We start from the raw sequence: 27,664 nt of genomic DNA, 5'->3' as shown, positions 1-27,664 counted from the left end.
GCCGAGCAGCAGCTCAGTGATTGGCCCGCATATCTCACGTGTACCCCTTTGCATGACGGGATATGTATTTCTCTATACGTTTTCGGAACCCTTCCTGTGTTTTCTCTGTATTGTCACATGTAGACTCATGAATACCAACGCAGACAGATACTTTGAGGTTTCAGTGAACACGTGTCGTTCACAGAGAAAGATATAAGCCAACAAATTGTTTATTAGGAGATAAATACACTGCACAGTCCGGACATAGCTGTTTAACCTACTTCAGAACCACGGACAGCAGCCTGCTCCACCACTGACCTGATGCCTGCGGTGCTGTGAGCACAGTGCAGCGTCATACTTCAAATTAAGACTTTTTAAACATGATAAATATTGCTCTTACATGGCCATGGCGGTATTTTATGTCCACTGAAAGAACCTGACAGAATGTCCCACAATGTAGACAACATTTTCTTGCTAGTATTACTCGCCAGTCCTCGTTGAAAATCGGAGCTAACGCTGTGAAAACCTGACCTTTGTTTTGTAACGGCTGAAAAAGCCACTCCGGCTAATCTCCCCGCTAACAAACAGTCGTCTCATTCACGGCCGCGACAGGGTTTACAGTTGTAATGTGCCGTGGTAGTAGAGCATAGGTAAATCTATCACATGATTGCTGCGGTCGCTCTGTGCTCCGCGTCTCTTCCTGAGCAGAAGGCAAGGCAGCAGCAGCAGGAGCCGCAGCAGGAGCAGCAGCAGCAGCAGCAGCAGCCAGGGCTTCATGTAAACACGCCGCGCTCAGGGCTTTGTTTCACACACACTCACTCACTCTCACACACACACACACCGCTGGGATCCCCCATCTAGTCATGCCATGGATATTTTGTGGCAATACCAGTTCAGAATCATCTTACTCGGGGACTCCACGGTGGGGAAGTCGTCGTTGCTGAAACGCTTCACGGACGGAATCTACAGCGATGTGGCGGATCCGACGGTCGGGGTGGATTTTTATGCGCGCTCGCTTGATATCGAGCCCGGGGTGAAAATCAAGCTTCAGCTGTGGGACACGGCTGGCCAGGAACGATTCAGGTACTGAAACTGAAATAATAATGTAGCTTCAATGAAATGTCGCCGAATTGAATGTAACGGGCATCCTTCACCGAACACATTTGTCGTTAAATAATGGAGGGGCCTTGGTTCGCTGTCGTGTCTGGGATGCTATTATAAAAATGATCCCTGTAAATTAAATGAAGGCCATTTCCTCTTTCATTATGATGTAATGAAGTGAGTGTAGACAGTGGTGAAAAAGGGTCAGGAGAAGATTACACAGGCCTCGATCTTCGTACTGGCCTATATAAAACTGTGCATTGGAGTTGCATCATTGGATTCATTCATGGATGATGGGCAGCATCCTCATATTTAGGCCCCGGCTTGATTCCATGAGATGCAGCCTGCAGTCTCCAGAGCAACACGAGGATGACAACTCCACACCCTGAATCTAGCTTTTTGCATTCATCTACCCTGTTGCTTGTTCTGTTTCATGTGTCCCTGCTGTCATGGATAATTTCCTTTAAAGCTCTCCTCTGTGTGAAGAAGCTGCTCCGCTCTTAGATCTGCTTTCCCTTTTGAAGCCCAAGCATCAGAGGGTGTTTTCCTGTCAGGCTTCACCACACTGGAGTCTTTCGTTTCCGTCTTAACTGAATATGAGAAGTGTTTGTGAAATCCATCAGGTTCAGAGATGAGGATGTGCTTGTGTATGTGTATGTGTATAAATGGATCCAGGGCCCCAGACCTTCAGGGGTCCCCAAGGATCCCATGTTTACTGTCTGTTTGTGGTAATTTGATTCAGTTCAGTTCAATACCAGCACTCAAACCCAGCCATAATATTCAAGTGTTTAGTATTTTCCACCACAGATAAGGGCCCCTTTTAAAGGTGCAATATGTAAGAATTGGCCACCTGTCAAATTCATTCTCCAAAGCAATAGGGGGCAGCATAACACCAGAGTAGCTGGCAACCACTGAGTGTTGCAGAGATGATGTAATTTTGAGGGCTAACCTGGAAGTTACCATCGCACTGGTTCCCTCGACGAAAAGCCTACGATACTTTCACGTTTTGTTCAGCAAGATCATCCTCACAGATGAACACCACTTTTATGATTTTTTAAACTTAAATGATGCTGCCAGAAATACAACGCTAACGTTAGGCTATGAACGAACTAGCGGTCGCTTGACTTCAACGTCACCAGCACTAAGCTTCTTACTACACTATACTACACACACTTTACTATAAATTGGTAAATATTGATAATAAGTGCTAAAATGCTAAACTTATTTCTGGGTTTTAGGTCTCAGGTACAGTTAGCTCAGTGAACCAGGAGCTCAGAGCACCGGGGGAATGTTGGTTTAGTTTACCATCTGACTGTCACCTCTTGAGGTACAAAGTGGATAGGAGCTAGCTGGATAGCATGCTAACCTCAGTAGATATCTCTGTACCATGATACATAGAACTTTTTGACATAAAGGCTAAACTGTTATTTCTTCACATTCTGTTGATAATTTTACTCCATTTGTGAATGTTTTGAACTAAAATTCTTACATAGTTTACCTTTTAAGGTAACTCAAGTCCAAATCTAGTTCTAATACATTTGTTGATTCAATTCATATTGTTCACACATACTGCATAAACCTAAATACACTTCAATTTGCACACACAAACTGACACAGCAAACCTGATTGTCTAGCAGAGGAGTGTTTGGTTTGTGGGGCACTTTGCAAAATGTATTAAAGCCACCATCTGCAAACAGACAATGCTCAGAGAAAAGACCTGCTTTGCATCCAGGACATTTAAACAATATTATAACAAAGGCGGCGGAAAATCCAATTATCCCAGCAGAGTATGGCAGCTATGCATGGTTTAGGTGTCACGGTCAGCAACAGAGGTTAGTGTAGATGCTGCTATAGCATCAGTTATACTAGAACTACAGAGTTTTTCTTTAGAGAAACATCACTCTGCTGAGTGACTGAAGCTTTTCTCAGTTGAAAATATGTTTTTGCTCTTCTCCCGGATTCTGTAGCACCCTCCTACTGTTGATCTGATTGGTTGAAGTTAGCCCGTGATCGACAGTGAAAGACAGATGGCATGTCAATCACCTGCCAAGTTTTTTTTGAAAGGTCCTGCCCTTTTCCAAATGGTTTCTAGTGGTGCCTTCCCAGATGGTTCTTTGTAACAAACCACCTGGTACATTAGATGACCTAAAAATAGCTCTGGATCACATTACATACAGTGATTTCAGGATAGTGCACAGCCTTTGCTGGCAGGTCATGGTTGTGTCCAGAATGTTCAGAAGTGCTATATCAAGATAATTTTGCCTTGAATTACTCACATGTCATTAATCTGTCTACCCACCAGGTCCATCACAACATCTTATTACCGCAACTCTGTGGGCGGGCTACTAGTCTTTGATCTCACCAATCGCAAAACCTTTGACCATGTGAGGGAGTGGCACAAGGAAGTGAGTGAGCACATCCTGCCTCACCACATGGTCTACATCCTCATCGGCCACAAAAGCGATCTCAACAAGGACCGCAAGGTGAGCCGGGACGAGGCGGAGCAGCTGGCAGCCGAGCTGGGCATCCGCTATGTGGAGACGTCGGCCAAGTGCAACAGCAACGTGGACCGGGCCTTCGAGCTGCTGACCAGAGACATCTACGAGCTGATGAAGATGGGGGAAATCGTCACCCGAGACGGCTGGGACGGGGTGAAGAGCGGCCTCACCGCCAAGGTCCTCTACCCGGCCGAGGATGAAGAGGAACTAGCTACCGCAACCGCTGAAAAGGGCTGTCACTGCTGACTGAGAACTCTCTGTGCCCAAACACTGTCTTGTCTCACCAAGAGCTCACCTCGTCTCACAGCTGTCCATCGAAACCAAGTCACTCAGGCTCAGCACCCTGTGATATCACCATCCATCACTTCCTCACCTTGTGCTTCGTGCCCTCTCTGTGTGTGTGGGTTCTTCTGACATCTGGGATTCTTTTCTAACAGGGGGCTAATGTATATCCCAATGTGTACCTTATAAGCAAGTTGTATCTCTAAATTCATGTGGTGTAGCATGAGCCAACCTGTACCGGGCCCTGTTAACACACAGAAAGCGTGCAGAGGTGATCAGGTCTTGGAGTGTAGTGTGATGCCAGTGTGGAGTTGAAGGACTACTGAGTATACTGAAGGTGCAGATAAATCCATGGACTATGACTCACTGTAGTCTGGCAACATATTGTCGGTTTCTACCTGTCAAAGTTTGTGCGATGCTTTGCCTGAAATCTTCTGTGACTGTAACATTGTAAATAATAGTGAAATCTATATAGATTTAAGCTGAAAGGTCACTGAAAGCTATTTAATTGATAGTGTGAAGAGACACAGTGTCACCATATTGAATCATTGTGCTCCTCCTGCTTCTGTAAGCTATGTGTGCACTAACGCCAAACTGACTTAAACCTTTGATCATCTTGTGAATAGATGAGTAATGTTTTTGTAAAAAAAAAATTTAAAAAAAGATTATTTCTAGTTAAGGTGTGTAGGCCACTGTAATTAGGGAAGGTGGTCCCGTTTAGGTATTTGTATCGTAGCATAAACAGGAGCAAGACATCCAGGGCCACAGCTCTCAGTCATCACACCTTTATAGACTTCGTCAGCAGTAGGAAAAGATCTGTTTGATTAAGAACAAAAGGGAGTTTGATTTTTACCTGCAGCTGTTTGTATCTGTGGCAAACAGCTGTTTTCATTTATTCAAAGCCCAACACACTACAATAATATTACATTTAGCCCTTTAGATGACGGATGCCAACTCATTTGGTCCATTGCTGTGGATATATAATATATGCTGCTTATGTGTTAGACTTAATGGTGTGTTTCAGTCTGGAAGAAAGTCAGGCCTCCTAGTAGAATAAGATGTGTCAACCCTGAAGATGCCACAATCATGGCTGCATACACTGCAAAAGCTAATTAGCATTTGTTTTAACATGGTTTTTACAGTCCTCCGAGCAGCAGTTCAGGTAACATGCCAGTAAACCGCAGCACCCTGGACCGGGTTTTGGAGCTTTGCTGCATGTCATGGCCCCTCTCACTCATACAGTAAATCCTAGCACCGATTTCCTGCCTGACAACATTCTTGAGTAGACATTTGCAGGACCTTAGAATATTTGTTCAGTGTTTTGGGAACAGTGTTTTTGTTGTCTTTCCAAGAGTTAAATGAGAACATTTTTTTTCATTTCTGTGTAAATACAGAGCTGGATGCAGAAGGCAATTAGCCTAGCTTAGCATTAAGACTAAAGGCAGCCCTACATGGTTCAAAGATACGCCTACCAGGCAGCGCCTTGACAGCTTAAGAGTCAAAGGACCCATTTTAGGCTCATTTTCAGGTTCATACCTTAATTTAATTAGGCATCTACTAGAAAATGTTCACATGCTTTAATGAGCCTAAAACACTGTGCTTGTCACACAGTGTCCATTGCTGCAGCATCTGTCACCTGCTTTATAATCAAAAAAGACATGGAGATTTCACTCTCTACAATATGGGACCTTTAACAGATTTTATCTTGTGTGTTTAATTTTTACACAAACAGATATCTTAAAATGTGGTTTTAGTGGGAGTTGCGTGTTGTCAGTATTTCTTGATGAGGACGAGCCGGCCTCTCCGTGTCTCCTCAGTGATTTGTGAGGTTGCCAAGTGTCGTAAATTTGTGCCGGTGAAGAGACTAAAACCTGTGGTCACTGACTATTTGCTGTCCCATGCTAGCCTGAGATGATTGTTGGAACTAACAAAAGTGTTTGTTGTGAAGAAAACGTTACAGCACATAACCATGCCTGGGGGTACAAATTAAAGGGGCACTGTGTCGTTTTGGGGAAGAAATTTTAATCAGAGGGAAAAAAAATTCACTGATTGATTTTTTTTTGTGATTTTTTTGCCTTCGCAACTAAATAAATGACTGAATAAACTGAATAAACAAACTGATCTTCAAGGACAACACAATCTCATACTGTTTTACCTTGTTCCTGTTTGGCAGACCCTGCCACCTGTCTAGCTTTAAACTGTTCTGGGGACCTTATTTTCCTCTGAGAACAGCTTGTTTATCAGTTATGGAAAAAAGAAATATTTGTAGGTCTGTTTTAGTTCCTCATTTATATTGTAACCATTCAAATTCTGAGTTTGAATTTCTTCTCCACGACTGCATAGTACCCGTTTAAACCGATTACATACGTTGGGTTACTTAGTAAGCTTTAGAGGTGTTGGTATGAGCTTTTCTTTTTTTACTTACTACTGAGCTACCGTAGCTGTATCCCACCACTTCTGACTCCAGCTCTACATTTAACAGATATACTTACAACTGGTGTCAATCTTCTCATCTAGCTCTCATGAAGAAAGCAACGTGTGTCTCCCAAAACATTGAACTATGTCTTAAAACTATTCAAATTGAATTTCAAGGCCAGGATTCTGTACCAACCGTAATATAAATCTCCAGTTTAACGCCTGACTTAAAGTTGCTGAAATTCTTTGTTAACTAAGTAGCATTGACATAACTCAGCCTCCACATGGGTGAGAGCATTTTGGATTTACATTCTTGTGATGCTAATCATACCAATCGTAATGGAACCTGTCACGATCAGCTTGCTGTTCTGAGCAGCATTTATGACGAATGCATGTCTGCACGCTCAACTTTACGACACAGCAGTAACACAGAGGATATAAGACTCAAGAGGCTTCTGACCGCAGACTCTATTAATCTGTTGTTTACAGGCCTGGAGTCTACAATAGACTACATTACACTTTGCCTGTGAACTCACCTCCGCTCCAACCGTTTGTTCACCTTCCACCAGCATCTCACCCAATAACCTGTTCACACACACACACACACACACACACTGTAAACAGCACGAGGTTATGCATTATATAGTTTTAACGTCACTTTCATGTGACCAAACTTATATTTTCTCTGAGCTGATAATGGCTGTATGGGTGATCCAGTAGATGTACTGTACAGTATGTGGCTGCAGCTTAGTATTTGTAAGGAATGTATTCTAATACTTTGCACCATCCCTTTATTTTAAACTGTATGCTTCCTGTTGTAGCCAGGTTCACATACAGTGTACAACAGTACACACACTGTATGTTTTTGTTTGTTTGACAATCACATGTTAACATATTGTGTTCCTGGTGCAGATGAGGACTTCATCACAGGGGTGCTATGCCTTTAAATCGAGCTAAATGTCCATGCTACACTCATAATCACCATCTGACAACCAGTCTGACTGTGTTTAATACTACAACGACCTTCCTCACTCTTGTCTCTCATCTGAACAGGGTTCAATTGTATGATATCGTTTGAATTTGTGTGTTATTACTGTGCTGTTAGTGAGCATGATTCCCATTCCTGAGCACTGCACATGAGAGGGGCCCATTGCACTGCGTGGTGTGAAGATGGCAGCCTCAGAGCTTTAGAAAGCACCGGTTAAATATGAAGGACAAGACTGGAAAGACACAGAGGAGAAATGGATTTCTGAAACACTGACTCTGGGATGAAATAAGCTTACATGTACCTCTCATCAACCATTAGGCTACTAAATGCCTCTATATCCACCAATGTTGCATAGTTAAAAAAATAAATGATAAGATTTACAATAGTATTTGTAATCTTACAAACAGTGACCATCCTGTGTAATCATTTTGATAATGATGGTGGCCAGTCTTCAGTCCAGTTCCAACCTCTCTTACTGTCATCTTAAAGAAGCAGTTCAACATTTTTTGGAAGTACACTTATGACTTTATGTCTGAGAATTAGATAAAAAGATTGATAGACAATGAGAGGCTTTAGCGTCAAGACTGGAAGCAGAGGGAACAGCAAGCCTGACTGTATACATTTTAAAATATGCCTGAGAACATCTTGTATCTTATTTGTGTAATAAAAAAAAAAGTAAAAAGAGGTTATTGGGTGAGCTACAAACTGCAACTATTTCTTGCCGACAACAGCCGGGCACAATGACTTCCCAGGATCTTGTCATCACAGTGAGGTTGCCAAATTTTCCCGACCATTGTCCCTGTTGACAGACAGAGAAACTGTTTTTGCCAAGAAACTGCTCCACCATGTAACCCGACATGGTTACAAACTAAAGTTTTTACATTTTTGTTTGTGTTCAGGTTCAACAAACAAGTGACAATGAGTAACAAGTGAGCTTTGGATAGCATATTTTTCAACTTTTGACTGTCAAATTACTGCTTCCAGTCTGAATGTTAGCTCGGGTAACCACAGTTTGGCTGTTGCTCTGCTATGAGGCTGTTCACATTTGGTATCAACATGCAGCTGAGTGATCACCAGAGGACAGCTCTAAGTACAGTACAGTGCAGTACAGTAAATGTTTAGTAAACAGTGAACAAATAATAGCAACTTCTTTGACACCTGTGGTGAAAGTCCCCAGACTCCCTTAAAAAATCTCTCCGTTTTGTGAGTTGTGGAGAAACCAAAAGAACTTTGTGAAATACTGCTTACGAGAAATTCTTATTTGGGCCTTCTTGTTAATTCGGCAAACGCTATGCATGAAGACATTTCTTGATATGTGTGTAAAACATTGCATCCGTTTGTTCCATTGATGTAAGTGTTTAATTGCATATAGAGCAGAGACATATGTTGAGACACATGTTAATGACAGGTGTGAACTGAAGGGCATAAAACTGTCCACTTGGGCTCGGATCACTCAGGACACATGTTGATACCAAATGTGAACTACCTCATAAACATGAGACTGATATTAATCTTCTCATCTCAAGAAAAGAAAATAGATCATTTCTGAAAATGTTGAGTTCTGTCTTTAATGGTGTGTTGTTGTTTTTTTATGTTGTCCACAGGGATGAACAAACTAACCCACTGACTGGGCTTCTGCACCAGAAAACATCAGCAGCTGTTAAGCCTGCACAGTGGTACATAGTCCAAAACTATTCATTCTCCTGAACCCCATGGCCACATTTCACAGCTTTATTGAATAAATGTTATTTATTTTATATATTATGTATAAGGGATCCGCCTTTTATTTGATGTGATTTTACTGATTGGTTAAAAAAATAAATAGATGTAATGAATAAAGTTTGGTCTCATGGTTTGTTGTTTTTTTAACTGGGGTTTGGCGCCCTCTTCTGGCAGACTGAAGGAGGACACTCATGACCTAGATTGGTTGCTCTGATATATTAATGGTGATGAACAAGGCCGTGTTCACACAGGGGCCGAGCCAAAACTCCCACGCCACCTTTTAGCCAAAGCAAGAGTCTCTCTAGTCCTAATTAAGCTGAAACCCCTGGCCATGTACCTGTTTTTATTTTAATTATCCGTGATATGGTTTAAATGTGTAAGGCTGACTGAGAGAGAGCGGTCGAATTTACAGAGAACAGCTGTCAAGATAAATCAAATCTCTGCCAACCCACAGCAAACATTTTACAAGATTTTTCTCAACACTCATCCATTTCCCCACATTAACTGAACGCAACATTAGTTGAGAGCGCGCACACACAAACCAATGAGAGCCGACAATATTTTGTTGCCCCGCCTTTACTATTACCCATCATGCTCTTCTCCGGTCTAACTCACATATACAAATGCGCTAAAATGTCGATTACAATTCACTAATGACTACATATTTAAAATAATAGTTGCTATCGTACATCGTTGTAATCTAATACACCATAAAACGCTCACATACAGAGGGACGGTTACAGTCCCTGCACCCCTGAGTGAGAAACATGTTGCCGGTGGCCAGACAGTGGGACGTTCAAAGGCACCGTTAAAAAGGGCTTCTGCTGTGCTTAGCACGGGTGGGGTGGGGATAACCACTCCACCCGCGGAATCGCCATCAAGAGATTTCGGAAGCACAATTTTTAAACCAGGGGCGGCTGGTGATCTCTAGTCCCGGCGCCCCGCACTCTTCTGTTAAAAACAATATCTATAATAGAGAGTACTAGTCATCAAACTTCTGCGCATGTGCCGCATTAGTTTATCAGGAACTTACTATCACTTCACTAGAAGCAGTGGCCTCAAGTAATCTTCCACGACAAACTGTCTGAATTCTATAATGCTAAACGAGTAGACGACACTCGTGTGATACCACCTATTTTAAAATGATGAAAATGATCATGTCTAATCCAAAGTTAAATGAACAACCTAAATGTTAGACCCGGCTTTAGGCGTTATCATTAAGCTTTCAGTTTTAGGGACGACACAGCAGTGACAACCTTTGACACAGAGGATCACATACTTATAAGTCTCAAGAGGCTTCTGACCGCAGACTCTATTAATCTGTTGTTTACAGGCCTGGAGTCTACAATAGACTACATTATACTTTGCCTGTGAACTCACCTCCACTCCAACCGTTTGTTCACCTTCCACCAGCATCTCACCCAATAACCTGTTCACACACACACACACACACACACACACACACACACACACACACACTGTAAACAGCACGAGGTTATGCATTATATAGTTTTAACGTCACTTTCATGTGACCAAACTTATATTTTCTCTGAGCTGATAATGGCTGTATGGGTGATCCAGTAGATGTACTGTACAGTATGTGGCTGCAGCTTAGTATCTGTAAGGAATGTATTCTAATACTTTGCACCATCCCTTTATTTTAAACTGTATGCTTCCTGTTGTAGCCAGGTTCACATACAGTGTACAACAGTACACACACTGTATGTTTTTGTTTGTTTGACAATCACATGTTAACATATTGTGTTCCTGGTGCAGATGAGGACTTCATCACAGGGGTGCTATGCCTTTAAATCGAGCTAAATGTCCATGCTACACTCATAATCACCATCTGACAACCAGTCTGACTGTGTTAGCAGGGTTCAACTGTATGATATCGTTTGAATGTGTGTGTTATTACTGTGCTGTGAGCATGAGCATGATTCCCAGTCCTGAGCACTGCACATGAGAGGGGCCCACTGCACTGCGTGGTGTGAAACTCTGAAGCTATAACCACACTGTTCAATGCTTCACTAGTCAAAACGTCATACAGTTCATTCACACGCTATATGGCATTGCCAACAATGCACCAATGCCAACACTATGGATGCAAGCAGAATCGGCCAAATCGACGGGATGTAACCCGATGGACCAAACATAAAACAGAGGGTGACACCAAACGAGCCACACGGTCGCTTTATTCAGGGTCACAATATCGGTGGCCGCTGATTTTCAGCGGTTTGTGAGAGCGTGATAACAAGGCGAGCGCTGTTCAGCAGGAAGTCAAGATATATCAGTGGAGTGCGCATGCGCCGCAGCTCTCCACAATCTAGGGCTGCGTTTCCCTTCATAAAACGGTAAGGACAAGCTAATATTTTTACTATGTGCTTTTAAATAGACTTGGCTGGAGATCGCCACCCGTGCGTCCGACACTGACGGGTAGTTTGAGCCGGGGGGTTCGGGCTGTGTTGCGGAGGGGGTTCAGCCCAGCCAGGCTCGTACAGAATGGAGGGGCAACGCCGTCGCCGTGCCGTTGTTTGCTGTACGTGCCGCCGCACAGGGAGACGTCATTTTGAGGGGGAGCGGAGAGTTAAAATGCAGAGTTACGAAGGGACGTACGGTTCAGAGACAAGCGGCACGTAACCGTCACACTGTAAATGCAAAGCTTTACCCGTCTCGGACTGTATAGTTCACAGTATTGTCCAGTTTGCCACACGTCAAGTTACGCCCTTGTGTTAGCCATAATGGCTACCGTCGAGCCCTAGTAGCTGTATAGCTGTGTGGGGCTCAATAGCGAAAAGCAGTCAGGTGGCCAACTTACTGCGGCGGTGATAACGCATCTAACTTTGAAGAAATAGCGGGCTTCACCTCCGACCAAACTGATGGTTGTTGGGCCAGTGTTTCTGCGAATGGGCTGCAAACCCCACGGCAGTTAGCATTTCTCGAAATCACGCACAATTGCGGGTTCAATCCATAATTTGCGGGGGGGAAGCAACGTTAACGTTACATTGCCTATAAATCAGACAGTGTTAAGAACAGTTGTTTCACCGGCAGCTTGCACCGCCGACGGAACACGTTTATGACACATTAGCATTCGTTATGGTCTTGTGATGAATGTAGCTCCATGTGCACAACATGAGACACTTCATTGAAAAAATGACTTTTTTTTAGGTTAACATGAATCACATTAGTTCAAAGACATGGAGACATTTTTGGACCAGGCGAGTCATGAAAGTATGAAATTTACTGAAAAAAGTGATCAAACTTTCAGCATTGGATCAGTAGATGTAACGTAACGTTATACGAGATTGATATATCGTTAAATTAGTCGGACGAATTGGTAAATTTGATGTTGCTAATGTGACGAGCGAGACGTTAACATTAAAATGACACATTTCTGACTGAAGTTTGGTTCATGTTTTTCATGTTAGGCAGAGGGAGCGTGTCTAGTTAACGTTAACAACCTCTACAGCAGATGGTAATACGTTTACTTCCACCCCACCTGCTCCAACATGCACACACCATGTAAGTCTGTAAGTCTACACTTGGGTTAAACGTTCAGTCAAAGTTAGCTAGCTAGCTACCTAATGTTAGCTATCCCAGTCCTACTTTGACAAACTTAACTGCATTTTTTAATGTTAAAATGGTGAATTATAACGGTTCTAATTCAACAAAATAAATTGCATTAAAGGGACAGTTCACCTCAAAATCACTTTTACATGTCTTTCCTCTAGTGCAGGGGTTCCCAAACTTCAGAGTGCCGTGGCCCACTTTAAAATCTGAAAATCTCTTGCGGCCCACCCAACAACTCTGATCAACACACAAATTCAATTACAATTCCCCCGTCAATAATGAAATGTAAGATACGTTCCGGCTCATAAATAGGTCAGATAAATGAAGAATAACACGTAATTTAAATCACATGTTTTTGTTTTATTAGTTGTGATTACTTTTTTAAATTAAAATATTTAACCATAAATATTTAATGGTAACTTAAAACTTAATTACAAAATAGAAAATGACCTCTCGCGGCCTACCTGCAGTACCTTCGCGGCCCACCAGGGGGCCACGGCCCACACTTTGGGAATCGCTGCTCTAGTGCTATTTATCCATCTAGATTTTGTTGTGAGTTGCCGAGTTTTGGAGGTATTGGCCGAAATCATGAGCCGGTAACTCAAAATAATCCACAGACTATTGTTTGCGGTTTCATGAAGGAACTATTTTCTTTCTACTGGATCACCACGCAGAAGGAAACCTGCATCTACTCTTTGACTAGAGGCTAGTTTACTAACCTCAGCCGGGGAGGAAGCAACTGTTTACATCCCATGCTGTCATGAGCATGAGCCTCTTGTCCATGAGTAGATGCAAGCTTTCTTCTGCACAGTAATCTGGTAGAAAGAAAATGGTTCCACTAACTACTGGAACAACATCACGCCACTGAGCCCTCATTTCCAAACCAACAATAAATTCCTTTTCTCGTCAATTTCTCATTCATTTTAAATGCATAATATAACCGGTCCACTCAGCCTCTCAGTATTCGAACATGTTGAGTTGAATGAACACTTTGAAGGCACAACTGTGACAGGGATGGTCAGAAACAGCAGAAAGGCCTCAAACACCTCTTTGAAGGTAGATGTTCCCCAGTGAAGTTAGAGGTCACTGCTGGAGGAATCCACCATGACCATTTTAGCATTTAACCAGACCCAGCATGCACCTGTCGGTCAGCCAAGCGTTGCAGGGGTTGTCCGATTTTGGTCGCTTGGCATGCTCGCTAGGCCTCGTCTCGAACCGGTTATTATTTTAATGACATATAACCTTTATATATGTAGTTATTTATTTATTAAACTAAAAAAACAGGAGTGAATCTTTGCATCTTAACATTAAGAATACTAATGTTACATGAGAAGCTGAAAAATGATTCATATCATCTTCTATGGCATGTGTTTTTAAAATGCATTCATCCTTTTTCAGATGAACACACTCCTGGATAGCTGTTCCATGAAAGCTGCCCCCCTCTGTAGTCTACTCTGAGTGTGATGGCAACCACCGAGGAGGTCACGGTCTCCATGGGGGAAGTGGTGATGGTGAAGACTGATGGTGACGGAGACCCAGATGACCCAAATAAGACTCAGGTCATCCTACAGCTTCAGCCAATCACCACTGGGTATGTACTGAAGCCAGGTGTAACCTAACTGAGGCTCACTTCAAAACAGTATAACATAACAACCCACAGTGATGCCTGATGATCAGCTATCATTAGGTTTTAATTACAGTGGGACAAAGAGTGCTCCTCCTTAAGTAGATACAGTAAGTGGATGGACAATAAATAGACAGTATCCTGTATGCTGCCAAGAAGAAATGCAAAAAATGCCAAATGTTTTCTTTTCAGAGATGAATCTGCTGCTGAAACAGATGCAGCTGTCATGGCTGTTGAAGCACAACCAGGTAAGAAGTTGTCAGAATGATGCTCGGAACATTTGGAAACATTTAGCAGATTAGATTACAAAAAGCTGGTCTCCTCGTGTTCAAATGTTGTGTATTTTCGTTCCCACAGAACAAACTGAAGGAGACGATGTTGAGATTGGCTGTCCCATAACATGCGGCGACTGTAAAGCTGTGTTGCTAGTGAAGAAATTTGTGTGCCCAGGAATCAATGTAAAATGTGTGAAGGTAGGTTTTCATCGTGTTTTAAAAAAAAAATCCACATTAAAGCAAAGTAACTACTGCACCCGGGTTTCACTAATCACAAATGCTTACATACTCTAGTATTCTGAGTATTATTGATTAGTCTGCCTATCATTTCATGATTAAATGTGCAGTCTACAAAATGTAAAAACTACTTATTACTTATTTTGTCCAACCAAACCCAAAGAGTGTTCATTAACTATCATAAATGACAAAGACAAGCAGCAAATTCTTACATTAATACTATACATGTCTGACATTTTCGTTTGAAATTTGACTGAAACAAACTAACTATCAAAATAGTTGGCAACCAATTTTCTTTCAATCAACTTCTTTGATTATTTGGCTAATTATTGCTGCTCTAAGTGTGACTAACAGGATGTTGGACATTGACAGCTTAAATTCCATTCTTAGTATATTTGTAACGACAGTATAGACACAAAAATCATTTTGGTCATTACTGTCATTTTGTCTTTAATAAATAGTACCAGTTTAGATACAGAGAGGAATTGCAAGGAGACAGAGGCGGTACGACGTGCAACAAAGAGCGCCAGAAATTAACCAGGAATGTTATATTGTTGTGTTGTGTGTGTCTGAACCATCTGGCTTCTGGACTCATGGATATCACTTGATTTTAAAATTATTGATGTTGATTGGCCCATGTCTGACAATTCGACCGTGTTTGTAACTGAAAAAAAGTAGTAGTAGTAGTAGCAGTAGTAGTAGTAGTAGTGGTAGTAGTGGTAGTAGTATTTGTATCCAGTCATCACACATAATACAATGAATATAAACAGTACAGACAGTATAACCAAAGTGAACAGTCTATGTATGAAGTAGTGACTGAACAGGCAGAGGCAAAATGCTTATATACAGTTTGCCTGTCTTAATAAAAACAACAGCGTCACACTTGTAACCCTAAACAATAGCTTTGTAAACCATTCTTTTAAAAGCTAAAAGTGAATTGTATATTTTACAATACAAATACATCTCCTTTTAATACCTTTTTATCTTTTTATACGGCAAACTAACAAACACCTCTCCGATCATATTTGCTTTCCTGTATTGAAAAACAAAACTTTTGTACAGTCTGGGAGTGACTTTAATTTAGCTCTGAACATCATTTAATATTTCTAATGAAACTGAAAGTGATTGAGCAGAAAGTAGTCAATACTGCAATACATTTGACTGGCCCCCATTATGCCTCAATATAGTATAATATAGTAGGTAGGCAGTGTAACACTAATCAGTGTGCAGACATGATGGCACCAATAAAGATACTCTCATGATTTTGAAATGAGTGCTCAATGTGGTTACTTTACTAATTCTCTCCACTAGTATGAAGACCAGCTGATCAGCCCAAAGCAGTTTGTGCACATTTCTGGAAAAGCCACTCTGAAGGACTGGAAGAGAGCCATCAGGATGGGTGGAGTCATGCTAAGGTGAGGGGATGTATGTTTGGATCAGTGAGCCAACATTTCAATATTCTGAATGCTGCTTTGTTGCACAACACACAACATTATAATTAGTCATCATTGCACTCTGCGTGCAAACATACATATGTATTGCTGCTGAAGTAATGAGCAGGGATGTGACTCACACGTTTTAAATAAATATCCAAGTGATGACAAAATTAAATATTCTGTGAACTAACTAACTGACATTATTCCATCACTGCTGAGCTGTGAACACAATGATAATAATGAAGCTTGGCTTTTCATTAAACCTCCTGTCTCTTAGACTGATGTCAAAGTCTAATACATATGGAATGTTCTGGAAGAAATATTTAATCACATCAGGGATACAACAAATAGTGTAGCTACTCATGCATTCTTTATTAAGCAGAATATTGTAAAAATGGAATTTGAGCTATTAAAGACACAGTGGTGAACAGTTATCCCTACTTAACAAGGTTTCTCTCCAGTTTAAAGGTGCACTACTCAACAATTTTATATAAACAATGTAAAAAAAATGATTATATTAAACGTAAATGGTGTTTCTTTTAGTGACGAACCCACAGAGAATTATCACACCACTCTGCAGCTTTTAAGATTAATTCAAGATTAATGTAACTGGCATTAGAGCGGCAACTAATGAACATTTTCATTATTGATTAATCTGCTAATTATTTTCACGATGAATCATTTAGTCTTAAAATGTCAATAATGTTGAAAAATGCTCATCGCAATTTCCCAGAGCACGAAGTGATGTCCTCACATCACTTCTATCACAGTCCAAAACCCAAAGACTCTTCATTCACCGTCAGACATGACAAAGAAAAGCTGAACTAGCAAATGTGTCTTATATAATAATTATCGTTGACTTATCGTTGCAGCTATAATTGTTACTGATTGACCTGATACTTGATCCTACTAACAAATAACATGGAGACCAGAAATACAATGCACCTCCCTCTCTCAGTGTTCCCTGTTACTGCTACTAAGTTTATGGTAATGAGATGCTGGTCTTTTTACAGAATTGTTTTATTTATATTATATATACATACACATACTTTATATTTATATATACATAAATATTCTTTTCTGCTATTGCACTGTCTATAAAAAAATATTAACATATATATATATATATATATATATATTATTGCTCTGTATATATGTACATTTCTTGTATTTTTGTTTTGTTTTTGTTGATATTGATATTATTACTATTATTATTATTATTATTATTATTATTATTATCATTATTTCTGCATATTCTGAATTTTGAATGGGAGCAGCTGTAACACAAACAATTTCCCCTAGGGGATAATAAAGTATTTCTGATTCTGATTCTGATATAATGAAATGCTTGTATGTGCTTTTTACATTATTAACTACAACTAACAAACAGAATAATTGTACCAAGTATATAAAGAGTGAAATAAAACATTTCAAATAAATGAACAAGTAAATAAAGGCACTACATGTCCAGCCAGAAATTGACGCATATAAAGTGGAATATCAGTTATGAAGGATGCACATATATTTGTGAGTACTGATGGGATCCATGATGGCCGATCAAACTAAACTTTTCTTCTTCTCTTTCTCTTTCCGTTCTGTCTGGTACTCTTGATTCCTGCCCTCCAGAAAAATGATGGATTCAGGTCAGCTGGACTTCTACCAGCACAGCACACTGTGCACCAACACGTGTCGCAGCACCAAGTTTGACCTTTTAATCAACAACGCGCGATTCCCTCCTGACGGCACTGGACTCACCACGCCCACGTCCTCTCAAGGTGAGAACACAGTAAGGTCACGGCTCGACAGAGGCCAGTTTTTACAAATCTGATGTCAAACTGTCGGGTTGTGCACTGTTTGGATTTGAGTGATTCTGATTTTTCTTTATCAAGCTTGTGCCACAATTTGTCATGAGTCATCTGTCCTGAATGATGAGGTATTTTGTGATTCTTCATTGTATTTTTGTTGACATAATGACAACAATTAGAGATTCAGAAATGCCGCATTCTTATGCCAGCAGTAGGAATTCAGGCGTCATCATGTTAGAAAAATCCCCTCCCTGCATGAAACTCTGTCACTTTGATCACATGTACCTGTATCACTACGGCCTTTCTTTAAAGCTAGGGTTTGTAAGATATTCTAGAAGCATTTTTTGTTATATTTGTAGAAAATCTCTTAAGATCCCAGCAATCGATAAATAAAATGCTCTGACAAAAGAAAAAAATCCAGCATCTGTGGCTGTCACAGGCCTCTAAAAAGCTCATCCAATCATCTCATTCGGTTCGTATTAAAAAATTGGACAGGCTACCTGTCTGTCTACCTATTTATCAGTACCAAGTGGATATATTGCTAAAGCTATTAGCAAGCTAGTCACACAAGAATGGCAGAGAAAGTGCAGCCAGAATTCCCCAGTTTCTCAACATGCTAGCTTGACAGTGGAGAGTACTAACAATAGCCATGTTTGTTGTTTACGATAATATTAAATGTCTTCTTACATGTGAACGAGACATGAGGTAAGATTGCTTGTATACAGTTAGTGTTGACAATGCGCTCTGCTCACAGTACGCAGCCCTAGAGCCTGTCAATCAGCAGCTTGCTAACTCAGTAGCACAAAGCACACAACTTCTGCAGTAAGGAGTAACTGTAGCGACAGGTAGCCTTTTCCGACTGAGATATGTTCATCACCACTATTTTGCTTGTGTTTATATGATTGTGGCATTTGTCAGAGTTGTTTATTTATTAGTCTAATAAATAGAGCGCTTTTGGAATGTAGCAAACTAGCTGCTAACACATACCTCCTGGCTGGCAAGAAAGAGCTACAGTGCAGTCGATGGTGGTGAGTCCGGCAGTGTGCGTTCATGTGTTTTGAAGGAGTGGCTTGGAGGGAGGAGGTGGGATCTTTTTTCAGTTGGATACTTTCAAAATGTAGCTTGCTCATGTTGGTTTCTACAATCTCACCAATCCCAGCTTTCAGTGTAGCTTCACATATTAGCCCCAGCTCCTTTTTCATGATATTGTTAACACTACACAAGCTCATTGATTCAAGCCAAAATAACAAGCTGTACTTCCCTTGATCGAAAAGCATCATCACACTTGAAATAATATGTTCACGTTTCTCAACGAGCAGCTGTTTATTGTATTTATAATATTGTCATACAACAACCTTAGCTGCAAGCCCTGTAGCTACAGTATGCTATCCTAACCTAACCTTGACTTAATAGTGGATCATAATTTAGAAATTCAGTTTCCAGAGACACGAAATAAGGGAAATCAATCATACTGAAACTTTCATTGACCTTATGCTGGAGTCAAAGTTGGCAAAACTCTTCATTGAAAAGACGCTCTGACTTTCAAAAGTTAAAGGGTCAACTGCCAAAAGTTTGCTGCCAAATTCACATGATCGTGGGTGTCAGCGCAGTGCTTTAGACTGCTGACCCCCAAGGCCCAGTCGTTGGAATGCCCATGTAACAAGCATAATTTGTGTTCTCCTCTGTAAATTGCAGCTCAGGTGGTCCTGGGTAATGGTGGGGTGGTGGGCGAGGACCGGGCAGAGATTCTGAGTGGGAAGGCGGACTGGAGCTCAATCACACTGGAGTCTGCAGACAAGAAGGAATCTAATGAGATCTCAGGTCACAGAGAGCGCACATCCCAACACAGATCATTACTTTTACAATAATGATGATTTTTATTGGAGATCATACACACAGAGCACAGCAGTGACTGACATTTGTGTGTGCTGTCTGTCTGTCCACAGAGGACACGCTGAACTTCTGGAAGGGCATTGCTGACGTGGGTTTGCTGGGTGAAGTGGTGACCAACATCAGCACAGAGCTCCTGGAGCTGCTGAACGGCGTGCAGCAGCGCAGGGAGCCGGCTGCCTTACAGGACACAGGTACAGAACAACGCTAATGTGTAGTGGCTGCTGGGAAATGCATCATCAAAGCAGAGCATATGCAAGACTTAGGGCTCGCTTGAGGGTGCATAAACAAGAAAAAAATGGAAAGAAAGAACAAATTCAGCTGCTGTTGGATGCTGATGGCTGAAAAACCAACACGAGAAAGCTTTTAGAAATGGCTACTGTTGGTTTCTCTAATAATAATGACTGAATACTTCATGATTGATTGTTTTACAACAGCTGAATTTGTTCCTCCTTTCTGACTGACCAAGTGACCCTTTGATTGATTGCCGCACTGATCCCAGATTCCTGTCTGGTAGAGGTGGCGGTGCTCAGTAACCTCGCCCAGGTGTTCGGCCTGCTCGACTCAGTCAAGAGGATCCTGGAGAGGAGGAGGCAGCAGACGGATCCCTGCCAGGAGCAGATCCTCAGCACGATCAGCAGTGAGTACAGACAGTCACAGTCAGCTTTCTTTGGTTGGACTTTTTATGTGCAAACATTATCATCATCACAGTCATTATCGTTTATTTATTTATTTTTTTATTTCTCATGGAAGTCTAAATGCCAGGGGGCTTTTAATTAGATGCTATAATGACCGTAGAAGTAATGATGATGAAAAGTCACACAACAACAAATCTAAGTTGCTTTAGTTTCCACAGCAATATGCAAACATGACATACAGTTTTACAAAGAAAATTTCAAATCAAGGTCCACTTACTAGCTTTTTTATGGAGCTCTCATCCACTCACTTCTTGTGTGAGATTTTTTTTTGTCTTTTTCTTTTTTCTTTTCAGTATAAATAATGTACTTTTATGCTCATGACACACAGATCAGAAGCAACAGAGAAGTGCATGATAAATAATGATATAATGGAAAGACCTGACGAACAGGACTGGTTTCTGCAACATGTATACCAGGCCTATTCAGCTACCTATTAAGAAGGGCCATATCTGAAAGAATTGAAGCGCCAAGGGGCCGGACTTTAACATTTCCTGTAAAACTCAGCATTTAAATGTGTTAAAACAATGTACTTGTTTTGTTCATTAGTTCTCACAATTGAAAAAGAAACATTATCTATATGAAATTGCAAGAAGAAGATAAAAGCACCTTTTTATCCTTAGAAGTAGGTCGTCCGTTTGATTCTCATACATGCCCTCTGCTTAAACAGCCTGGGTGAAAACTTTTGAGAGTTTTTGTGCTTACCGCCAGACAGAAGTAATGAATTGGCCAATTAGCCTCTTAATAAAATGATCAAAGGGCCCAAATTGAGAGGAGGTTGTTCAAGGGTTGCATTTGGCACCACCAGCTGAACAGGTCTGATGCACACCAAAAACTTTTAACAACCTCTTGCAAAGTAAAATAAGCTCTGTATTTCTGTGTGTGTATTTGAGGCAGAGAAATTCAGATGGATGCGATAATTTACAGTAACAATGTCGACGCTACAGTGTAAGTAATAAATACAGTATCCAGTCCTTCCAGGAAAATGCAGAGTTTTTTTGTGATTGTTGCGGGCAAAAATCCTTGATTATGCAGCACGTTTTCTTAGAAAATGCGATGGAATATGCGGGATATTTATGCAATTTTATGCGATGAAATTGCGGGAATTTGCAAAAATTGCGGGAACTTGCAAAAACTGCGGTTTGATGAATAAGAAAAAAAAAGTGATTCCCAACACTCTGTTACTAGGCTCACTAGGCTACTACCTTAATGTAAAGAGTCATTTTGCGCGGAAATCGGTGATTTATGCGACCAAAGTGCGGCGTCTTTGAAAAAATGCGGCCCCCGCATAAATGTGCAGACTTTGGCTGATTATGCGTTGAATTATGCGATCGCATAATCGCGTTTTTCTGGAGGGACTGAGTATCACATCCAGCTCACCATTAATCAGGAGAAAACACACCTGTTGTTTACCAGCCCAGTTAGCTTTGTTTTCAGTTCTGGTTAAAATATGCACTTCACACACATAATTACCTCATTTCATGAAAAACAAGTCCACCTAATATTCTTATTTCACCTGTAATATTCCTGCACTCATCAACACCTTCTGTCAACACTAGACTAATGACTGTCTATCACAGATCAAAGGTGAGAGCATTTTTTTCCCAGTGTGACAAAACGCTGCCAAAATATTTAAAACCAGGAAATAAGTTACAAAACCATAATAACTTTGGGGGAGGAGTTAACTACAGGGTTCATTTATGCAATAAACCACCAAACGCACCAGTAACAGCAGGAAGAAACTACAGAATAGTGTTGAGAAAACTGACTTTAAAATCAATTTACTTTTGTAGCCACTACATTGTGGTGTTTTGTTCACAAATTCAACAGTGAAGCAGTTTAAATTCACTACAACTAAAGTTGCTTCTCTGACTGGCTTCTTAAATGGCTGAGGCTCATGAGCATTACAGTATATGTAGTATTTGTAGTACTTAGAGTCCCACATTGTTAAGTACCAATGAGGGTATCATTAAGAAAACTCTGCAATGGTCTGGAAATAACAAATAGGGAAAAATACTTTCCCAACCAGCGTCTCAACTTGATTCTCATTGTGAGACTGCTGTGCATAAAGTTTGTCTTGAAGGAGCAACTTGTAGGAGATGGCCAGAATTTTAATTTAAAAAGTTAAAAAAATGAACTAACATTATCAACAGAGTATGAAGAAACAACTGTGTTGACGTTCTGTCAAAGATGTCTGTATTGTGTTGCAGAGATGTCCACTGAAGTTAGCATGCTAACCAGCTAGCCTGTCCTGTCTCATAATACCACTTTGGTACCTAAAGTCAAGTTTCTCTCTTTAACCGATTAAAGACAAAGTAATTGCCTCGTTAAACACACTTCATTCAAACTCAACATAAACCAAAAAAAAATCCTCAATTCACCGTGTAAGATGTGAAAACATTCCACCTCTACATCAGCCTCTGTATATCACAGATATGTATCCTCTCTGCATCTGTCGGTCTCAGACGCTGTGTTCAGCGCCAGTCTGGTGTCCAGCTGTGTTCACTAGGAGGCCTGTTGACTGAGCGCGGTCGAGCTGAGCCTTGTTAACCACAGCGAGTCCCCCCATGATCCGAGGTCATGGTCCAGGCAGCCTCCCGCCAGCTGATAGGGCCGCTTAGCTCCACGGCTAACTGAGCTACTTGCTAACAGCAGCTAGTAGCTACACCAAAGAGTATAGTGAGCAGATAGCAGTTATGCTGCCCCCTATAGTTTTGGAGAAACCTTCAAAGTCTGGCCATTTCTAACAAGTTCCACCTTCTTAAATTTGGGATGCATCATTTTAAGGATGCCTTGAAATGAGATGTATTTTGTATACCTCATGAGGTATTCATACACACATACACATGACATGCATCATCTGTGAATATCTTTTTAGACAAAAACTATTTTCAGTGTCTTAATTCCTGTTAATTAGTCATATTCAATGTGATTATGCATCACTGTATGCAGCAATGACCTGAAATGACTCATGAAAGTATGAAAAATGAACGACACAGTTAAGATGCAGAAGTCTTTATTATACAAATAAGGAAACAGGCCTTGTGTCGGGTGGCTGTGTGAGTTAATGATACTACAGTGTTTGAGTACTAAATATGAAAAGGGATCTGTGACATTTTTAGTCAGTGTTGTGCATGTTTTCAGATTGGACTTGACATTTTCTGGCCTACGTGTGCCCAACACCTCTGATAAGTATTGATACAACATGTCAATATTAGAACGTGCAAAATGTAATTTTATAAAAGAAAGAAGCTAGACAAAAATGAATGTGAAGTAGTTGTTCTCAGTTGTTGGTTACACTCAGCCCTCATCCTGTGTTATGTGTTGTGTGTAGACCTGGAGGTGCAGTTGGAGGAACAGAGGAAGCAGCAGCAGGTGCGAGCTCTCCTGTCCTGCCCGCAGCCTGCCAAAAACAAAACTCCCACCAAGCGACAGACCAAGCGACCTCGTCTCCAGCGGCCAGCCTCCACCACCACCCTCCTGACCTCTCCCATCAACCAGCAGGCCACCCTGCAGCCCCAGCAGTTCACCGTACTTTCCCCCATCTCTTTGTCCTCTGTGGGTCAGCCATTCACCATGGCAGGCCTGCCAATGGCCACCCTGGCCCAGTCCTCCAACACGGTCACCCTGCTCCCTGCTGGCTCGCAGCTCTTCACCCGCTACATGGTGACTGGAGACGGAAAGGCGGACACCATCACCTTGCACCCCTCCTCGGGCCTTACGCTAGTGGGCACCACCGCCATGCAAGACTCCAGCCAGCTGGGCACGATGATGAGCCCCTTAGAGCTGGTGCACCTCAGCCAGCAGGCTGGCGGGGCAGAGGTGGTGCCCATAGAAGGCCAGGTGGTGGATGGCACCATGCTGGTGCAGCAGGAGGTGATGCAGGGTGAAGTGGAGGCTGGCCAGGAGCACACAGTCATTGAGATCAACCCTGCTCCGATGGAGCAGACGGTGGGTGTGATGGAACTGCAGCTGACCGGGGAGTCGGGCAGGGACGGGGCCACCATGATGGTCCAGAGCGGAATGGAGGTGACGATGGCTTCAGGAGAGGAGGAGACGCAAGTGCAGGAGGTGCAGACTGAAGGGGTTCAGGGGCTGCAGCTGGATGAAAGCGGACAGTTGGCAGGTGTACAGATAGTGGTGATAGGTGAAACTCAGGAAGAAGCCAAGGTGAAATGAGACACACCTCCTGTTTTATCCAGCAGAGCAGGTATGGACTCGTACTGAGCTGCCACAGACTCATAAACTGTAAATACACAGAATTTCCAAATCCACAAATTGCCTTGGCCTAAGACCAAGAACTAGGGTAGCCATTTTTCCTTTTTTGGTGTGTGTGTGTATGTGTGTGTGTATGTGTGAGTGTGTGTCTGTGTGTGTACATGCTCTGTCAAGTCCTTGATGATTTTCATTAAAACAAAGAGGCATCACAACATAGACCACACTGTATGCTTCTGATTGTTATGTATACAAAGGATAAATTCAGTTTATTACAACTTGGGTCAATATTAATAATTGTAATGCTGGCTATCGTTTGTAGCTGTAGTAATACAATTGCATTCACCGAGTTAATTACTGTGATGTGAGGATGTGTCAGTGTTTCTAAAAGAAATAAAAAAGTTGGGTGGTGCCTGAAATAAGAGTAGTCAGACAATGGGACCAGTTTTTATATATCTCCAGATCTATTTGGAAAGAAAGCATCAATTATAAACATCTATCACAGTTTGATTACTAACAGTTTAAGTGTACTCACTTTTGGTGTTACCCCCAAATATAAAAGGGTACATCAGAGTTTTGTCACTGACCCCTGAGAAAACTGATTTGGCAACAAAAGTTCAATAATGATTATTTAACTTTTAAAGTGTAATAACCTTGAGTCTGAGGATTCTGATTCTGATTATGATGTTAAATACTATGAATTTGATATAGTTATGTTTTTTTATTCAGATGTTCAATATACATCAAGTCTAACCTTCATTTCCGGTCACAGTGGTGCTTTATAACAATGTTGTCAATATGAAAATGAACTGTAGTGCAGAAGAAAGCGTTAAGAACCCATGCTGTAGCTACTCTGCCTTGTTTACAAAAGGGCTGCAACTAACGATTATTTTTATTGTTGATTAATCTGATTATTTCCATGATCGTTCCATTGATTATTTTGTCATTAACACTTCATAATAACCATCATTTATAAATGGTAAACTCAAAGTTAATTCAACTTCAGTCAAAAACTATTTCACTGTTATACAATGAAATGCTTATAAACCATTTATTACGTCATTGTAACGGTTTATAAACATCAGTTTCAACTTTACAATGATTATACAACCGATGTTTATAGACCAACTACACAGTATTTATTAACCATTTACAAAGTATTATAGACACCAGTTGCAACGTTACAAAAACAATAGCTTAATAAATGGTTTGTAAAACATTTTATTGTTTGCTAACAGAAATAGCTAGTAACTAAAGTCTCAAAGACTCAAAAGAGAAGTCAAGAAAAAAAAACAAATACGTGCATTAAAAAGCTGGAAGAATGTCAAATATTTGCTATATTTGACATTCTTTCATGAAAAATGGTTGACATGATTAATTGATAAAAAAAAAAATAGTTTGCAAATATTTTTCTTCTTCGACTCATTGGCTCATTGTTGCAGCTCTAGTGTACACATTGTCTGATTGTCTGACTGCTTGTGTTTCTCACCCCATCTGATTTCATTAAAGAGACGTCCCTGTCATCCCAGATACCAGCAACGACCTCGGTCAGTACATTGTCATTAAAACCGACAGAAACGATGGCCAAAGCTACAAAGATACCTGACCTGTAATTACCTGTATTTATCCTTCAAGCCTCCGTGAACAACCTGAGGACAAGAGAATGCACTGTAACAATAAAGTCTACATGCAGGGCTTTAATGGTGCTGATGGTTCGTCACTTCACGTCCTCTCATACGGACCCAGCAGCAGCAGGCTGCTGATCCGAGTCATTACCAGTAACAGTGTTGACGTCACTCGGGGCTGGGATTAATTGCACTGTCTATTGTGTCGTAGTATCGCATCGAAGCTGTATTGTTTTTGCACTGTGCGTCGTCCTTTTAGGACTACAGGAAGATGTTTGCAACAATGCCTGCTCTCTTAACATGTCTTTAAGAATGTGGCCACACTGTTGGCTGTACAGTGTTTTTTTTCTGTGCATAGTTGAATGGAGACTCCTCACTGGAAATGCATCGCTTATGCACTTATTTTCTCAGTGGTTTTCTTACTGATTTTATTCAGAAACTCCATTTATTTTCTTATGTGTTCATCTATTGCTTTATCTCAGTATGATAGGTAGTGTGAGCTGCTGGGCTGATTGTTTAAGTCAATATATAAAACCATATATATATAAACTTAATGTCAAACTTGGTATGCCTGTATTTTACACTTGTAAAGTAGTGTCATATTTATTAGTTTCCAAACCGAAGAGATGGGCCTCTGTTAAAGGTGCAAACGTGGATTAATTTATGCTCCTGGCTGTAGTTCACATCGACAAAGACCTGTTCAAGACTTGTGCATTTCAGTAATTTAATTTAACAAATGAGGGTATTTGCATACTGACTTTGTAATGTGTTTTAATATCGGATTAAAACTGAAAAAACAAGTGTGAGTGGTTATGTCCGTGTTTGTCCACCAGAGAGTGCTGTGTGCTCACTCCACTACGGGCTGAAACTGGAGACAGAGGGTTTACAGCTGCATTTATAGATGGTGGAAATAGTCTAATGCTGTAATCTCTGACTTCTCCATGTGTCAGGTTTATTGCAGTCTGTGGTATAATCTGCACTGTCATGGGTGCTGTCCGTGATGGGCAGGCCTACTCTGGAGGCTGAGCCGTGCTGACAGGGCACCAGGGCTCGCTGGTTATTACATTTCGCTCTTCTCGTAGCGCCTAATACTCCCAGACAGGCTGTATGAGGGGAATGGCATGAGGATTTGGGTTATACAAGCACAAAAACAGGCACATTCATAGGAGTGGCTGTGGAGTACAAAGGAAAAAACATCCTGACATCAGCAGCTGAATGCGAAGCCGCTGGGGGCCAGGTGAGTGCTAAAAGGTTGGGAAACTGAACCGCAGGGGTCATTGTGTGGTGTAGGAAGAGAGGATATGCTG

The 27,664-nt window shown here is 41.2% G+C and overlaps 2 protein-coding genes and 1 non-coding gene across 4 annotated transcripts; all 3 read left to right on the top strand.

The window, feature by feature from the left end:
- Window positions 1-653: 653 nt before the first annotated feature.
- Window positions 654-4,428, top strand: rab42a (RAB42, member RAS oncogene family a). Its single transcript, XM_073463420.1, has 2 exons — window positions 654-1,062; window positions 3,383-4,428. The coding sequence occupies exons 1-2, from the start codon at window positions 848-850 to the stop codon at window positions 3,822-3,824; spliced, it is 657 nt and encodes a 218-aa protein (XP_073319521.1). The 5' UTR covers window positions 654-847; the 3' UTR covers window positions 3,825-4,428.
- Window positions 4,429-9,795: 5,367 nt separating this feature from the next.
- Window positions 9,796-9,929, top strand: LOC140994148 (U11 spliceosomal RNA). The gene has a single exon (XR_012178714.1). It is a non-coding gene; the product is annotated as a U11 spliceosomal RNA (small nuclear RNA).
- A 1,359-nt stretch (window positions 9,930-11,288) lies between these two features.
- On the top strand, window positions 11,289-27,157 carry gmeb1 (glucocorticoid modulatory element binding protein 1). 2 transcript variants are annotated; one of them, XM_073463252.1, is made up of 10 exons: window positions 11,289-11,339; window positions 13,954-14,146; window positions 14,372-14,427; window positions 14,537-14,652; window positions 16,003-16,106; window positions 17,754-17,902; window positions 19,628-19,753; window positions 19,879-20,016; window positions 20,340-20,462; window positions 23,852-24,790. In XM_073463252.1, the coding sequence occupies exons 2-10, from the start codon at window positions 14,019-14,021 to the stop codon at window positions 24,694-24,696; spliced, it is 1,785 nt and encodes a 594-aa protein (XP_073319353.1). In that variant the 5' UTR covers window positions 11,289-11,339; window positions 13,954-14,018; the 3' UTR covers window positions 24,697-24,790. The 2 variants fall into 2 exon arrangements, with proteins under 2 accessions (XP_073319353.1, XP_073319352.1); XM_073463251.1 differs by having other exon boundaries at window positions 11,296-11,339; window positions 20,325-20,462; window positions 23,852-27,157.
- The last annotated feature ends 507 nt before the right edge of the window (window positions 27,158-27,664 follow it).

Source organism: Pagrus major, chromosome 3, assembly GCF_040436345.1.
Source record: "Pagrus major chromosome 3, Pma_NU_1.0".
Classification (NCBI taxonomy): Eukaryota; Metazoa; Chordata; class Actinopteri; order Spariformes; family Sparidae; genus Pagrus; species Pagrus major.
The sequence above is the reverse complement of the archived record's forward strand: the minus strand, read 5'-3'. Positions and strand labels throughout refer to the sequence as shown.